Genomic DNA, 16,998 nt, shown 5'->3' on the forward strand with positions numbered 1-16,998 from the left:
TAAATTAATGAGTAAGAAATAATAATGGTGGCCCTGCATGGTAGCCTAATTGCTAAAGTCCTCACCTTGCATGCCTGAGATCCCATATAGGAGGATCTTCCATCCGTTGATTCACTACCCACGCAGCCACAATGGCTGAAAATGAGCCAATCTGAAGCCAGGAATCAGAATCTTCTTCCAGGTCTCCCACGTAGATGCAAAGTCCCAAGGCTTCGGGCTGTCCTCACCTTGACTACTTTCCCAGGTCATAAGCAGAGAGCTGGATGGAAACTGGGGTCGCCAGGACATGAACCAGTGGCCACAATTTTGGCATCTGTTTTCGCTCCCTTTGAAAGGTGCAAAGGAGAGATGGGGAGAAAGAGAGAAGAGGGTAAGAAAGAGAGAGATTTTCCATTCTCTGGTTCACTTCCCAAGTCCCCACAAGAACTGTGTACCAGGAAGGACGGAAGGAAGGAAGGAAGGGAACAAAAGCCAGAGCATGACACACAGCTCTGGACCTAGGAGAGCTGGACTTCAGACGCACGCTCTGCCATGGAGCAGTTGTTCTTTCACTAACCCTCAGCTGGATTATTCCTAACATGAAAACTGTGGGTGGATATCGGGGCCCAGAGGGTTCAGCAGCAGCTCGGATGCCTTCACCCCATGTTGGAGTGCACATTGGAGCTGCAGCTACTCTAATCCAGCTCCTCACTAACATGTCCAGGGAGCAGCAGGTGAGGGCCAAGGACTTGGTTCCTGACCACACACTTAGACAACAATCATGTTCCTGGGTCCTGGCTTCAGTCTGTCCCAGCACTAGCTATTGCAAACACTTGGGGAGTAACCAGAAAGGACAAGTTTTCCCTCTCTCTGCCTCACCCTATCACTTTGCCCTTCAAACAAATAAATAAATCCTTTTTTTAAAAAAAGATGAATATTATATTGAGTTAAATTATATAAAATTACTAATATATTGGCCTTTTTTCTTTTTGGTCTACAACCTACCTTCCATGAATGTTAGAAAGACAAAATAAAATAATATCCAGATCTAATAGACACAAGCCCAAAGCTAACAAACGTAAGCCCAGTAAACAGTTTGTTATATTTCTCTTGCCTGTCAACATTCACTTCCTTAAACCTATTTCTCCCTTTTCTAAAAATTCCCTCTTATCACCATCAAAGTGGCAGAGGGGGCTAGTGTTGTGGCATGGTGGGTTATGCCATGGGTGCTCATTTAAGTCCTGGCTGCTCCACTTCCAATCAAGTTTCCTGCTAATGTGCCTGGAAAAGCAATGAAGATGGCTTAACTAGTTGGGCTTCTACACCCCTGTGGAAGACCTGGATAAAATTCCTTGGCTCCTGGTTTCAGGCTGACCCAGACCCGGCTGCTGCAGCCATGTGGGGAGTGAACCAGCAAATTGAAGCATTCTCTCTCTGTGTGATTCTGCTTTTCAAATAAATAAATCTTTTTGAAGTGATGGAGAATTGAAAAAAGCAATTCAAACTAAAGTTACTACAAGGATTACACATAATTATTAATGATTGATGGGAAGTTGCATATATCCCATTTTATGATTCTCATAAAAGCTGAACAATCTGTTTAAAAAATATGCTCACACATGGCATATAACAGCATCCTTATTCTTTCTTTAGCTGACTTTTCCAGTCCTAGCATAGTTGACGTTGGAGATCCAGTCCCTGACATCAAAAGGTTAAGATGCTCGGCCTCTGGAGGCTTTCCAGAGCCTCACCTCTCCTGGTGGGAAGATGGAGAATTAAGCGCTGTCAACACCACTGTTTCCCAAGATTTGGACACTGCTCTCTACTCGATTAGCAGTGAACTGGAATTCAATGTAACGAAAAACCACAGCATCATGTGTCTCATCAAGTACGGAGACTCCAGGGTGTCCCAGACCTTCACATGGCACAAACGTAAGCAGCCTCAACCTGGGGAGGTTCTGTTGCATTCAATTTGAGAAGAAAATAACCCAGCCAGCTCTAATTTAAGAATCAGGCATCTTGACTTTGATAGTATTTTAGATATGCAAATGAAGCTGGATATTGTGACTTATAAAGGAATGATAATATTACTAGACTAATTTTATTTTCTTTTAGGGAAGATCCTAACATTCAGAATCCTATAACTGCTAACTCTCAGGTAACCACAGTGGGAAGTTACAGTGGAATTGTCTACAATGTGTCCTGCTTTATATTTGCCCTCGGGGCTCTTGCACTTTCACTTAGGGGAACCGACTGCCACCTTCCAAAGTGTCCAATCATTGCCTTTTGTAGGTAGGCACGGCTCATTTAAAAAATACCAGCTCATTCAGAGCCAAGCCTGGTAAGGAAGGTGAACACAAGCTCCTTGAGGACCAGGCCTGAAAAAGAGGTCATTTTTGAGCAAATACTTTATGTTACAGGGAGCAAAGTTGCAGAATTGCCTTTTCTCTAAAGGGGAGATCATCTGAAAAACATGAGAACAGTGGGTTTCTATAAGCAAATACACAACAAACTCATGTATTATTGCAAAAGAACTCAGATGCTTGAAACAGATGTCTAATATGTATGGCCAATTATACAAAACCCTTGGCCCTACTCCCAAGACAGGCTTTGTGACTGCTTAGGAAGAAACATCCGCCTGCATCTGCTAGCCCGGGGCCTTAAGGAGATAGGTTAATTCTAATGTATGATTTACTTCCAGTCTTTCAGTCTGAAGGAGGTTTCTTTTACAATTTCCCTCAAAAGGTGATGAGATAAAATGAGAAAATGAGTTCAAATGTAAACCAAATTTTGACATGAGTTAGTAGCTACTTCAAACTCATCTCTCTCAATCATCTTTTATGCATTCTAAAATATATAGGAAAATGGGGTTTCTGTCATGTAGTAAAGACGATTTATTAATGCAGAGTTTATTTCTGCTTTATAGATATATCTTTAGTAAATCAATTTTAGCTTATTCTGACTAAAAGTAGCATGTAATAAGAGAGAAATCAGCAATCCTTGCTTGATCGTATTTTACTTTAGACCTTCTTGATAATTGGAATATGAATAAATGGGACTCTAGGAGAAGAGCTGGTAAAATTTTTCTGAAAAAAGTCAGATAGTAAATATTTTAGACTTTGCAGTCAGTTTCTGCTGCAACAAAGGAGGCATAGACAAGACATAAGAAGGACATGGATGTGTTCCAACCTGGGGTACTTACCAAAACCAGTGGTAAGCTAGTGTGTGCTGTTTGGCAATATATAGGTTTTTTGTGGTCGGAGAACTGTAGAATACAAATAATCAGATCTCATTCAATGGATGACAGACCCCATTTAGAGTACGAGTCATACGCCCATAGAGCACCAGTGTGGTCAAGGCCTGCATGCACAAACGCACACACGTGGGGTGTGTAACCGTAGCTGCAAACGTTACAAGGCTGTGAGTAAAGCTGTTTTATGTAAATATACAACCTGGAAAAAAAAAAGCAAGAAACACCCAATTTAGTTACAGAGATTGGATGTGTGATTCTTTTAGTGTGGGCCTGATCAAAGTGTGATAAAGTGAAAGGAAATAGACCAGAGAGTGCCCCTCATGATGTCTGAGGAACTGTGTGCAGGTGTCCTCACACTCTTTGCATCTTGGATTTGGTGGTGTGATACCCCACTTCCAATAGGCATCAGGACAGGGCTGATTTGCTGCTACTGGATCTGCCTCCTTTCCCTCACACGCACTCATCCCCTCCCTAGGCTGAATGAAGCTTATGAATGGGTGTGGGGTAGCCTCACAAAGCAAGGTAGGTGTGAGTCAGAGCTGGTGATCCTTCTAGACTAAAGGACCACAGGAAGGGCATCTGTGTTATCTGTTGTTCTGATGTGTCAAAGCCAGCCGTGTAATCACTTGCCTCCATTCAATCTGATGCTTCAGAATTTAAAAAGAAGGAAAAAAAACGCACAACACTTTTCTTCCTCTTTAAGCGGTGGACGCACTATAATGCAGATGGCATTTAGAATGTGGTAGCAGTATCAGATCCTATCACATCTGAGCTGAAGAGGCTGGTTTGAGGGTTAGAGATGGGAAATCTGAAAAGTCTGAATGCAGATAGTTGTTGCAAGATATTTGGAAAAGAGGCATCAATTATGGAGATTTTTCGGAATATAGAATAGAAACATGAAATGTACTGATCACAAACCTCACTGTTATTCGGATAATAGTTGACGTCACTAGTTACTGGAATGGAGGAATGCAGGTGGCAGGAATGTTTTGGAAAACATCGTTTCATGTTAATCAAGTAGAGGTGCTGGTATCCAGCCGTCTGGGTTGGCCATTGGAGTTACAAATCAGGAGCTCAGAAATAGGATGTCCAAGTGTAGAAATCATGGCAATTCAGGCCTTGGATGTGGGAGGAGTGGAGTCACCGAGAGAAGAATGGGGCCCCCAGACAGAACCATGGGGACAGTTAAAGGACAAGAAGAACCTACTGAGACAGCAAACCCAAACAAAACAAACAAAAACATTTTTGAGTGCAACAAGCAGCATGGAAGGTTGTGGTGTCACAGAAGTCACAGGAGGGGCAGGTTTCAACTGAGACACAGGCTGGTAAATGTCCATGCTTATCCGTAAGCCACTGCAGAGAATCAGAGGAGGAGGAGCTGCTGGCGGTCCATTCGATTCCTGTCCCTTCCCTTTCCCCAGATGTTGTTGCTTAGTTTATCTGCTGCTCCTGATAAGGAGCAATGGTGGAAGTACCACATAAGCTAACATCTTCCTCCCAACCAGGTCCTTTGCTGCATTCCCCCTGCCCCCCGGCCGACACACACACTTTTTGTGTGTGGAACTGGAACTGTGGCTCAGAGCTGATCTGCTGAGCTCTCTTCCAAGATGCTGCTACTCAATGTGAGCCACATCCACTCTTCTCACAGGGCCTTTTTTAAAAAATCCCTCCAGAAACTGTAAGACTGTGGTGGTCTTAGAAGTATATCTGAAAATGATTGAAAGATGGCCCTTCTACCTTTTGGCAGCTACTATGGAGAGAGAGAGAGAGAGAGAGAGAGAGAGAGAGAGAGAGAAAGAAAGAGAGAACATGCCAAGAGAAAGGTAGAAAGCATGACAGCTAGACAATGGAAAATAAGGCACATCTAAGCCATGCCATCAAACAATCACTCGTAGTAATTCATAGTAATATCTGCTAGGAGATATGAAGACAAGATCAGTTTTTAAATATCTCCTTAGAATATCTTTTTTTAAAGATTTATTTATTTTTATTGGAGAGGCAGATATACAGAGAAGGAGAGACAGAAGATCTTCCTTCTGCTGATTCACTCCCCAAATGGCTGCAATGGCTGGAGCTGAGCCAATCTGAAGCCAGGAGCCTCTTCCACGTCTCCTACGTGGTGCAGGGTCCCAAGGCTTTGGGCCGTCCTCAACTGCTTTCCCAGGCCACAAGCAGGGGACTAAATGGGAATTGGAACAGCCAGGATAGGAACCAGCGCCCATATGGGATCCTGGCGCGTTCAAGGCAAGGACTTTAGCCACTAGGCTATCACGCTGGGCCCTAGAATGTCTTTCTTATGCTATCCTAACTCAGTAAATGCACAAGTTTGAATTGTCTTTCTCATATTCAATATGTGACAGCTGACTATAAATTAACCAGAAGGATGTGTCTGACTAAGGAATTATGGAAGAAAAGTGCTAGCAGCTGTGTATGGAGGAGCTGACTGGGCAGAGAATTGCATTTGCAAGAGGCAGAGTGGCAATCAAGCAGCTGACTTCTTTCTTTGCCCTCCACAGCGAAGCCACAGCCGCCCGTTCATGAGTATCCACTGTGGACCATTATCCTGGGAAGCATGGTTTTCATTGCTGCAGTAATCATCTTCCTGATCTACAGTAAGTGTACATGTGAACATCTCCTCCCTTCCTAGAAGGCCGAACCCTATCAGTGTGCGCCAGCACCTCTGCGATTTAAGCCTTTTCTCGGATTTGTAGCAACACTAAGGAAACCTTAGTGTCTTCATGACTTGTGCAGCAAGTGCAGTTCCTTTGCTAGACAAACATTTCTTAGGTATCTACTGTGTGCCTGGTTCCCTGTTGGGCACTGGTGTTACAAAGACAAGAAGTCAATATTCTCAGGACACCTTCTCATTTAGCTCTTCATTTTCCCTTTATATTTGCTTGGGAACACTGAGGCAAAGAACAACTCATTCTAGGGTGGGACGGGGGTTCTGATGGGCTCAGGAATGTTTCTAGTACAGACTACCAGCCTTACTGCTCCAGTTCATGGTTTCCTATCTCCAGCACTGTTCCTATTGACATTTGGGGCCAGCTAAGTTTTTGCTTCGCAGTGCTGTCCTGTGTATTTTAGGAAATTAAAAATTTCCCTGGAGTGTACCGTCACTAGCACCCTTGACCCCAATAGTGATCACCAAAAATGTCTCCAAACATTGTCAAATAGTGTGTGTGTGTGTGTGTGTGTGTGTGTGTGTGTGTGTGTGTGTGTGTGTGTGTTAGGGGTGGGGGCAGAGGTTTGGACACTCATTGGGTTAAGAAACACTGCTCTGGATTTAAGCCAGTCTGAAGGATTGTTGAAACACACAGGCACAATTTGACAGGAACTCATCAATCACTCTTTTTGTCTGTGCTTGTCTCCAAGGACTAGTTCCAAGGCGGGAAAGAACAAGAAAGAATGAGGAAACCGGGGAAACACAAAGGCTGTCCCCCATCTACATAGGAGCTGCACAAGCCTCAGGCTGAGCCAAAGAGCTGAAGGTAACCCTTTGAGCTCCCCTTTACAAATGCAGGTTACACGGGATGCTGTGAACATGATGCTGAGCCTTTCTTCTCAGTACCAAACTCAGTCTTCCCTACTACCCCACCTTCTCAACCTCCGGCACTCCTCTCCTTTCTCCCCCACATAACTTGCTTACACAGCCTTAGCTTTGGCTGTGTCATTCTGCCTTCTACAATGTTCCCCTCACATCAGCCAGCTCAACGCCTTCCCTTATTTGTAAAGCACTGCTTTGCACTGAGGTAGTATCCTGCCAGCTCCTTCTCATCCCTGTGTCTCTCTCGGGCCTAATGGATACAGATTGGGGGCAGTTTGTATTAACACAGTAACATTCTCATTGGTTTCTTGGCCTGTTAACTGACACTTATCCTAGAGAGGCAAAGTCATGAAGAGTGGCTCTGTCACATCATTTTCCCAAACACCTGGCAGAGACACCAGTGCCTATAGTAAAATCATAACTTTTCACTGATATCTGCCGGAGTCCAGCTCCAGCTGAGTTCGGAGCTCGGGAAGGGTGCGTGGAGTCGGTGATAAAGAAAGACACAGACACTTGGTGCGTTCTCACAACAGTTCAGGAAAAAGCTGTCCTTTTTATTTACTCAAAACCCTTCTCAACCCTGGATCTGAGGGTCCAGGGTTCAAGTCCCTGTTCGGGCGCCCTTCTGCACAAGCAACTATTCTATTTTTTTTCTTTTCAAAATTAAGGGGGCATGTACAGACATTTGGTCACTCCGTCTGCACTTCAAGGCTAAACAGGTGCTTCTAAAGATAATTTTTGCAAAATACTGTATTCATATTCTTCAAAGCAAGCCATTATTTATTCTTCAACAGCAGCCATGGAGCAACAGCCAGGACTCCAAGGCCAAGGCACGTGAGATTACCTGCTAATCAGTAGTACTTTCCCACCACATTTCTACTTCTACAATTTACCCATCATTTAATGGGAAAATAGGTTATAAGGGAAAAAAAAATCTAAAACAGAAACTTCAAATGTTAAATCGCTCTACAACTATAGACCCCTACAACCCAATAAACAATAAAGCAGTAATCAAAAGCATTTTTCTTTAATAAAACATCCTTAATTCCTCTAGCTAAAAATTATAAAAGCAGCTAAAAAAATTACATTTCCTACACTCCTAAAAATTGCAAAGACAAGCTAGCCTTTGAGATAACAATAGCTATATTTATTGCCATAGCAGTTTCAGCTCTCACTCCCATCACTTCTATTACTTTGTAAAATTCTTATTAAGCCATTTCCCAGAAGACATGGTATATGTCTGGGCCCAATTTCAGGGCAATGGGTAGGTACACAATAAGGTGTCCAGAAATGGCATGGACTTAATTGTGCTCCTGTGTGTAAACTGTCAAAGGCTCACTCACCAAGACATTATCAGTGACATTAACTTTCAAGCTCACATCAGTGGCAAACAATGCCTCAATAGATTACAGAATTCTTAGTGGGGTGCTTGAGTGTCCACGCAGCCAGGGGGTGAAACAGCGTCAGGGTGGTCAGAGAGAAATCCGCTGGGCCCTGCCAAACAGCTGGAAGCTCCCCCGGGCCCTGCCAAGCAGGAGAGCTGTTCTCTTCACACCTTCGTGCCATCCACACCTACCACACGGACCCCAGCAGATATCCTTAGTCCAACATCCTCAGTTCTGTCCATTGTTCTTCAAGTGGCATTGTTTCTAGATGCCTCATTTGAACACAATAGAAGCCAGTGAAAGGAGTCCAAAGCTTTAGACTTAATTATTTCTGGCTCTGGATACAGCATGTACTTGTGCAGCACTCATGCTGTTAACTCAGATATCTGTTCTTCTCAAGTCCCCAAGCCTGCTCCCGGAAGTGAAGCATTGGAATGTTGCAATCTAAGGACTGAAGATAGTTACAGCCTCCAGGAATATTTTAACTTTGATTTACTATAAGATCAAGGTAACCCAGACATAAGAAATGAGAGTCTATAGACCTCTCTTTAAAAATAAATGGAGGAGGGCCCAGCACGGTGGCCTAGCAGCTAAAGTCCTCACCTTGAACATGCCAGGATCCCATGTGAGCGCCAGTTCTAATCCCGGCAGCCCTGCTTTCCATCCAGCTCCCTGTTTGTGGCCTGGGACTGCAGTTGAGGACAGCCCAAAGCCTTGGGACCCTGCACACACAAGGGAGACCCGGAAGAAGCTCCTGCCTCCTGGCTTTGGATCAGCTCAGCTCCAGGCATTGCAGTCACTTGGGGAGTGAATCATCAGATGGAAGATCTTCCTGTCTCTCCTCCTCTCTATATCTAGCTTTCCAATAAAAATAAATAAATCTTTTAAAAAAATAAATGGAGGGCCCGGCGCGGTGGCGCAAGTGGTTAAAGGTCCTCACCTTGCCGCCCGGGATCCCATATGGGCGCCGGTTCTAATCCCGGCAGCCCCGCTTCCCTTCCAGCTCCCTGCCTGTGGCCTGGGAAAGCAGCAGAGGACGGCCCAAAGCTTTGGGACCCTGCACCCGCGTGGGAGACCCGGAAGAGGCTCCTGGCTTCGGATCGGCATAGTATCGGCCCGTTGCGCTCACTTGGGGAGTGAATCATCGGACGGAAGATCTTCCTCTCTGTCTCTCCTCTCTGTATATCTGCCTTTCCAATCAAAAAATAATAAAAATAAATCTTTAAAAAAAAAAATAATAAAAAATAAATGGAGACACCTGGTGCAATGGCTAAATTCTCACCTTGCAAGCACCATGATCTCATGTGGATATCGGCCCATGTTCCAACTGCTCCACTTCCCATTCAGCTCCTTGCTTATGGCCCAGGAGAGCAGGAGGATGGTCCCAACTTTGGGACCCTGCACCTAGGTGGGAGTCCCAAAGGATTCTGGCTCCTGATTAGCTCAGCTTCAGCTGTTGCAGCCATTTGTGGAATGAGCCAGTGGATGGAAGATCTGTCTTTCCTTCTCTCCATAAATCTCATCTACCTTTCCAGTAAAAATAATCTTTTGGGAAAAAAAAGAGGGGAATGGTGCTATGGTGTAGCAGGTAAAGCCGCTGCAGGTGCACTGGCTTGCATTCCGATTGTTCCACTTCCTTTGCAGCTTCCTGCAGTAGAAGATGCCTCAGTGTTTGGGCTCCTGCCACTCATGTCAGAAACCCAGCTGAGGCTCCTGGCTTAAGCCTGGCCCAGTCCCAGCTGTTGGGGCCACCTATGAAAGTCAATCTGTGAACAGAGGCTTGCTCTTTCAGTGTCTCTCTTTCAAATAAATCTTTTTTTTTTTTCTGAAAAAAAGGAAAAAGAAAAATAACACCTGAGTTTTATATAACAGCCTATTGTCTTGCAAAAGTAGTATTTCGTCTGAGTCATTAAAAATAATTCTTCTTGGGCCTGGCATGGTAGCTTAGTGACTAAAGTCCTTACATGCTCCAAGATCCCATATGGGCACTGGTTCTAGTCCCGGCAGCCCCACTTCCCATCCAGCTCCCTGCCTATGGCCTGGGAAAGCAATCGAGGACGGCCCAAAGCTTGGGGACGCTGTACCCATGTGGGAGACCCAGAAGAGGCTCCTGACTCCTAGTTTCAAATCGGCTTAGATTCTGTATATCTGCCTTTCCAAGAAAAAACAATAAATCTTTAGAAAGAAAAAAAAATTCTCTTATGAGCAAGTTCTATCTAAATTTAGTAGCTGGGAAATCTGGGGCTCCCAGTGTTTGAATGATGTGCCTGAAGTCGTATGTTTAAGCAGCAAAAACAACTCAAACTGAACATCAAGCTCAAGCTCTGTTCATCAGTGTGTGTTCTTAAGTCTTTCCCAGCGCAGCCCCAATTTCCTACCTTGTTTCATTTCAGTTTACTGTTCACTCCTCAAGCTGTTACAACAGCTGTTAAAATGTTTATCTTCAAGTTGTGCAATTATCTAGGATTTCCCCTCTAAAAGTCTCTGATCATCTACTCCAACTTCACAATGAAGCCATGAATATAGTATTCTATGCCAAGTCTCTTGTAGCCCTCTTGTGCAGTTCGAGCAGGTGCACCGCTGGACTTGTGTATGGCACGTCACATACACCCTGGGTTTTCCACAGGTCATGTACTGTATCATTTTCCAGACTGTAAACTTATTGAGGAGAGCAGTTTTCTTCTCTGTTGGCCACACACACAGAAGACTTCTAGGCATCAGGTGGTGTTCAATTATTTGCCTGATGCATACTTTATGTAGTAAAAAATCACCAGACCAGTTCTAAGTTTTTACCCAATACAGCTCCCCCTTCATATCCTTTAGTTATCAAGATAAATGCCTACTGAGTTACCCCACATTGGGAATATCTTTTGACCCTGAGATAAAGTTTAAAACTTTAAAAAGTTTTTATTCATTTGTTTCCTCAGGTCCCACCTCCATTTGCAACTGACCTCTTCCAAGGACTTCATCAGATGGCCAGGACTGCTGCCTTGCCCTTCATGGAGCTTTCCTTCAGAGACTCTGTAGAAAAGTGTCTAGAGGAATATTGTGAGCACAGAAGTAGCTCTGGCGACCCTGAACCTGAACACGGGACTAAGAAACAAAAGGATTCTTTAGACCCAGAAGGGGAAGTTAGAGGATACTTAGTCTCAGTAATGACAAGGATGCTGTGACTCAGGGAGGGGAATGGAACTCTCAAGGTCAGAGCTCCTTGTTCTGGTGCTCTTTCATCTGTTTGAGCTGAGGACAGAAAGAGTGCTTTGTACACATATATATATACATGTCAGTGAAGTGCATCTCCTAACAGAATCCATGCACAACCAGGCCTGATTTCCTGATGCAAAACCAGAGAAAGATTTAATGTTGGTTTTTTTCTTAACAGTTGAATGCAACCTTCAGGAAAACATTTTGATATCTATCTCTAAATGAGGACAGTGGAAGTACCACTGGCCTCATTGTGTTCTCTGTTGTTCTCCCACTTCCCATCCAAGTTCAGGCTCAAGTAGGACTCTCCATACAGGATTTTCTTGGACATATAAGATGAATATCCTCTCATACCTGAGTAACAGGATGGAGAGGAACAGTCTGAAAACGTACAATCTACTGGTTCATATTGGACTGATACTCTCTTTAAATGGCTTTATGCTAGTTTTGAGCTAACTTGTAAAATATTTATGAAAAAGTTCTCATTCAAAATGAGGTGTGTTTTTTTTTAACTGCATATGTACTAAGCAGTAAGCTACCTTCAGAGAAAATGACAGAAGGGATAAAAATGTACTGAGTGCTCCCTCAGATCCTGCAAGTTGCTTTTCCTCCTTCCTAGTTCTGGATGCTTGACGTCAACAGAGACAAAGGAGTGGTCATCTGCGGTGACCACTTGTTACTCCTGACTCCTCTTTCTCTGAAAATGCCTTTCATGACCCAACATACCACCCATGGACCCAACTCAAATTGGGGAAATCACATGTTATCTGAAAATGTAGAACCGGATAGCAAGAGATGATGGAGTTTCACAACTGAGGCTGAGCTGAAACCGTTTAATTTTGGTAGCTAAAAACAGACCAGATGCTACTACATAACATCAGAAACACAGCAACACTTTTTCAACGGGTGCTCTCAAAACTAGATCTCTGAAGGAAATAAAGGGAGTAGACTGACAAGGACTTAGCAGTAAAGACACAAGAACAGAACATTTAGACGTAATGAGACCTCAGAAACATGAATTAGGATCAACTGAGGGAACTGTAATATCAAATAAATTATATTAAGTTATTACATTCAATAAAGGTGTTTTTCAATTACACCTTACCTTTATTACTAATATGTTTGTGACATGAATAAAATTATTTCTAAAAACATCTCTCCAGTTTTATAATTTGTGGTGGAAAGATTTCCCTTCTATGTGAATGTGAATACAAAACTGAACGGATTGTGATTTTATCAGCAATTTGTGAATGGTCTGCTTGAACAAACACGCCTGTGAAGTGTGGTGGTAACACATGTAAATCACGGAGCCAGCCCACTGTGCAGAAGCTCAGACTTTTGTAACTGCTGTTTATTATTACGCAGTGCTCAGGGCCAACCGCCTTACATGGAGTGTTTCATTTAATACGCATTCTGAAGCAGACACTACTTTTTTTGGTCTGCCCCTGGAGCCCATGTCTTAGGCTACCACACTGAGCTGCCTCATAAGCCTTGCTCCTGTGAACAATATTCTCAGAGTAAGAACAAAATAAAATACTAGCAGCTTTTCTCTCACTGCAGTAGCCACCAAGAATCCATTCTTGGATGCTCAGTCAATGTCTGAACCATGGGGAGTAGTCTTATTACAAGGGTTCTTCAAAAAGTTCGTTGAAAACACATATTAGACAAAAAAAAAAAAAAACCCTGCAAATTTCTTACACCCAAATAACTTACCTTTTAATTCTACTTCCATGAACCGTCTGAAGTACCCTACACCATTCCACTGAAAAGATGCACTCTGTCTCTTTGCCACACCATATTGTCAGCATCTCTACTGCTGTCACTTGTGTTGCTATCAAGACAACATGGACTACCTGATCACAAGTACTGTGACACTGTGACAGCTGATCTGCTGAGACAGCCACTGAGTGATTGGGGCGGGGGAGGAGGGGTGAGGGTTCAGAAAATGGATACACTGGAGAAAGCACTGCTTCCCAGCCCAAGCACACTACTTCACCCACACTACTCGTTAAAGCACGCTACCTAACCCTTCTGAGTTGTTTGTTCCTGGGGATTTTCCATTTAGTACCTTCAAACAACAGAGCACTACGGTTCCCTTGCCATGGAAAGTGACACTGTTAAGGCCAGGTCAATGGATCGATAGCCTATTCCTCCACCTACAAGTGTTGGCATCCCATATGCATGCTAGTTAGTGTCCTGGTTGCTCCACCTTTCATCCAGCTTCCCATTTGTGGCCTGGGAAAGCAGCAGAGAAAAGAGCTAGGTCCTTGAGACCCTGTGCCCACATGGGAGACCAGGAGGAAGTTTCTGGCTCCTGGCTTCAGATCAGCTCAGCTTGTCATTGTAGCCATTTGGGGAGAACCAGTGGATGTAAGACCTTTGTCTCTCTCTATGGAAATCTGCTTTTCCAATAAAAATAAACCTTAGGGGGAAAAAAAGCAACACTGCTTTAATAGGACTTAATTCAGTAACTTGTTTTCTTCTCATCTACGACAACCTAAAAACCTTCAAGACAGCTTCCTTCTGAGGCAGCAGGTTCCACAGCATAGGTGGCTTTTCTAGATAATTCCTGGATACTATAGTACAACCTGTCACACCAATAAGAGATAAGAAAACAAAATTCGGTTGTTTCTTTCCTGCCAGTGGCTTACTTTGTTAGAGCCATATTTTATTTCAAGTGGTACAGGAGTCATCTTTGATTCTTGTGAAAGTAAAACTGAACACTACGTGCTCACGGGATCCAAGGGCATGGAGGCCCCTGGATACTATAGTACAACCTGTCACACCAATAAGAGATAAGAAAACAAAATTCGGTTGTTTCTTTCCTGCCAGTGGCTTACTTTGTTAGAGCCATATTTTATTTCAAGTGGTACAGGAGTCATCTTTGATTCTTGTGAAAGTAAAACTGAACACTACGTGCTCACGGGATCCAAGGGCATGGAGGCCTCACAGTCCATCTGCCTTACCCGGCTCTTTCCTCTCCTCCCAGAGATTCCTGCAGCAGCTTTTTAAAGAACTACATGAACAAATACACAGCCTGTATATACTTCCATCTTTTGGGAAATGTTTTATTTTACTTCTGTATCATAAAGGGAATGGACATTTTTGTATATAGGCCTATCAACAGATCAAAATGTATGTATTTAAATTTAGGGATAAGTGAGAGTACTATTGTACCAAGAATTGGTTTAAGAAAAAAGTGTATTTAACAATGATAAGTGCGGGTCACTGCTACCACAGGAGGCCTCCTGGTTTTCAATGGGCACGGCCACACAGCTCCTGTAATTCCACAGTGCACTTCAAGCCCAGCGCCCTCTCAGTCTCTGTCTTCTTTATCTTTTGATGAAGGGTTCCTAGGAAGGTTTAGCAGAGCTTCAATTTTCTTAGCATCATCCTCAGTTTGACTGCTGTGTAAGCTACTTTCAATTTCCTTGGGAAGGATCTCAGTAACTTGTAGTCTGGCTTTCCTGTAATCAAAGAACACAAAGAATGTAGCAAGTGTCAGTCTGCTGCTTTTTTTTTCCCCTAAATTTTCAGAGATTTAAAACAAAAGATGATGTTTGTGCTACCTTCTCTGGGGTTATGAGGATAAGCCCTTTCCTTGCACTTGAAATGTAGCTAAATTTCCTCTCTCTCTCCTAACCTGTCCCACTCACAAGCTAATATGATTCCTACATTACCAAAGTGGACACTCTCTTGGCAGCATCGCTGATCCACGATGTGTTCAGAATAAAGAAAATGCAGTCCATAAACACAATGGAATGTTACCAGCCTTAAAAAAGAGCAAAATCTTGTCACATCCAATAACATAGATGGAAGAGGAGGGCTATTACGATAAGTGAATTAAGCCGGCACAAAAAGACAAATATCATGCAATCTTATTCACATATAGTCTAAAAATCATGTGATGCCAGATGAGCTCTTTATATAGTGATGGTTATCAGAGGCTGAGGAGGGAAGTGGGTTGGAAGGAATGAGAACAGATTAACATGTACTAGGTTATAGTTAGATAAAAGACTTTCTGGCATGGTAGGGTGATGACAGATAATGGTAATGTACTGGACATGTATACACTATGTAAAGAAGATAGGATTTGGGATGAAATATCAAATGCTTGAAAAGATAAACATATTTACCTCAATTGGACCTTATGCAATGTATACACGAAATATCACTTAGTATTCCACAAATACATACAATTAAAAAGGACACTGCAGGAGAATGGGTCTCTGGGTTCGCAGAGGTGATGTGTGGGGGCTGGCACACCTGCACTAAGGTGAGTCTCACCACCTGACTGTCCTCTTGCCCTCAGGACTGGGGACAGCTGACCACCTGGCTACTTTGTTCAGCTCTGTCACTGATCTTGCAGGAATCAATGAAGGCTTCAGTGGTATCCAAAAGCCTGACTGAACAACACCATGGATCTGTGTTTATGACACAGTAACATCTAATTTCCAAGTAACAGCTCAGTTTATTTTCTAAATCAAGTATTTGAGTCTTTCTTTTCTTATGTCATCTTCAAGGTCATCTTTTCTCCTTAATTCAAACAGATTACACCATTTCTGCTATGTATCTACAGCCAGCTGCCAGCTTTCTCCATTTTCTGTTGAGGCAATTTTTAAGACTCGGATTGTTTTATTTCATTACGTCATTTTCAAGCAAAGAAGCAGATACAAAGAAGAGATACAAAGAAGGTACTTAAATATTTATTGACTTAGCTTTTCTTATATACATACACACACACACACATATATATGCATTGTAATTCTTAACATGATCTTCCTGCCAAAGTATCCTTTCAATAGTGTAATTCAAGTTATCATTCCCCCTCACCATTTTTAACCTTTTCTATTGGTAAGTCAATGGTCGACATCTATACTTTTCTTAATTTCCATTTTTTTAATTGGAATGCAGTTATTATTTGTTTATATTTTTGCAAAGTCTATTCTTTCATAATATCCTATGTCTAATCTTTCCTCCTTTTCAAAAAGGAGTCTCTTATGACATCTAGTTATAATAAGCTAATGTGCTAATGTTTTCATGCTTATAATTCTCCATATCATATTTTATGCTGGCATTCAGAACTGTAAGTTCTTCATGCTGGAATCCAAAACACTACATGCCCACCTGCTCTCCTCCCATGAAGAAGGAATGCAACGAGCACACCACTGAGCAATGTGGTATGATTCTACCCCTAAAACAACTAAATAAACTGAGGGCCTGAAAACAAGGAAAAACAGCTAAGGGTCACAGAACCAACTGGCAGTCTACATGAGGCTTAAATCCACTTCTCAACGTTTCATTGGTTCTAAAATCCATGCCTTTTCACCTGTAGCACCTAAGACTTTGGATAACAGACCCACAGATATTAAAGAAATTTTCTGTGTGCGATTTAGTAAGAGAGGAGATTTCAAATAAAATCATCGGAAAAAATGATTGTTCAGCTACCCAATTACCAAAACAGCAGCAGCCACGGCAGCTGTCACCTCACGTACCCAGGAAACTGAACCGTGAGAATCATGTGTCCTCGGGAGCACAAGACAGCAGCAGCCTGTTATGCTGATCTTACCCAGAAGGTGCAGTCTGCTATCAGTCTGACTACCCCACCCCAAGACTGACCAATGCTCCTC

At 43.0% G+C, this 16,998-nt stretch overlaps 2 protein-coding genes across 2 annotated transcripts in view; one reads left to right on the forward strand and one right to left on the reverse strand.

Annotated features, from left to right (window-relative positions):
• Positions 1-1,565: 1,565 nt before the first annotated feature.
• On the forward strand, positions 1,566-12,522 carry LOC121159212 (T-lymphocyte activation antigen CD80-like). The gene is made up of 4 exons (XM_040984191.1): positions 1,566-1,911; positions 5,749-5,844; positions 6,608-6,723; positions 11,092-12,522. Exons 1-3 carry the CDS (start codon positions 1,599-1,601, stop codon positions 6,706-6,708), a joined length of 510 nt encoding a protein of 169 aa, XP_040840125.1. The 5' UTR covers positions 1,566-1,598; the 3' UTR covers positions 6,709-6,723; positions 11,092-12,522.
• Positions 12,523-14,163: 1,641 nt separating this feature from the next.
• The window catches only part of TIMMDC1 (translocase of inner mitochondrial membrane domain containing 1), a 28,129-nt gene continuing 25,294 nt past the window's right edge, over positions 14,164-16,998 (reverse strand). The window contains exon 7 of the mRNA XM_040984192.1: positions 14,164-14,835. Coding sequence (XP_040840126.1) covers positions 14,685-14,835 — 151 coding nt within the window. The 3' untranslated portion in view covers positions 14,164-14,684. The remainder of the gene's footprint in view (positions 14,836-16,998) is intronic.

This window comes from Ochotona curzoniae, unplaced genomic scaffold (assembly GCF_017591425.1).
Source record: "Ochotona curzoniae isolate NIBS_2020 unplaced genomic scaffold, NIBS_Ocur_1.0 contig_4093, whole genome shotgun sequence".
Lineage (NCBI taxonomy): Eukaryota > Metazoa > Chordata > Mammalia > Lagomorpha > Ochotonidae > Ochotona > Ochotona curzoniae.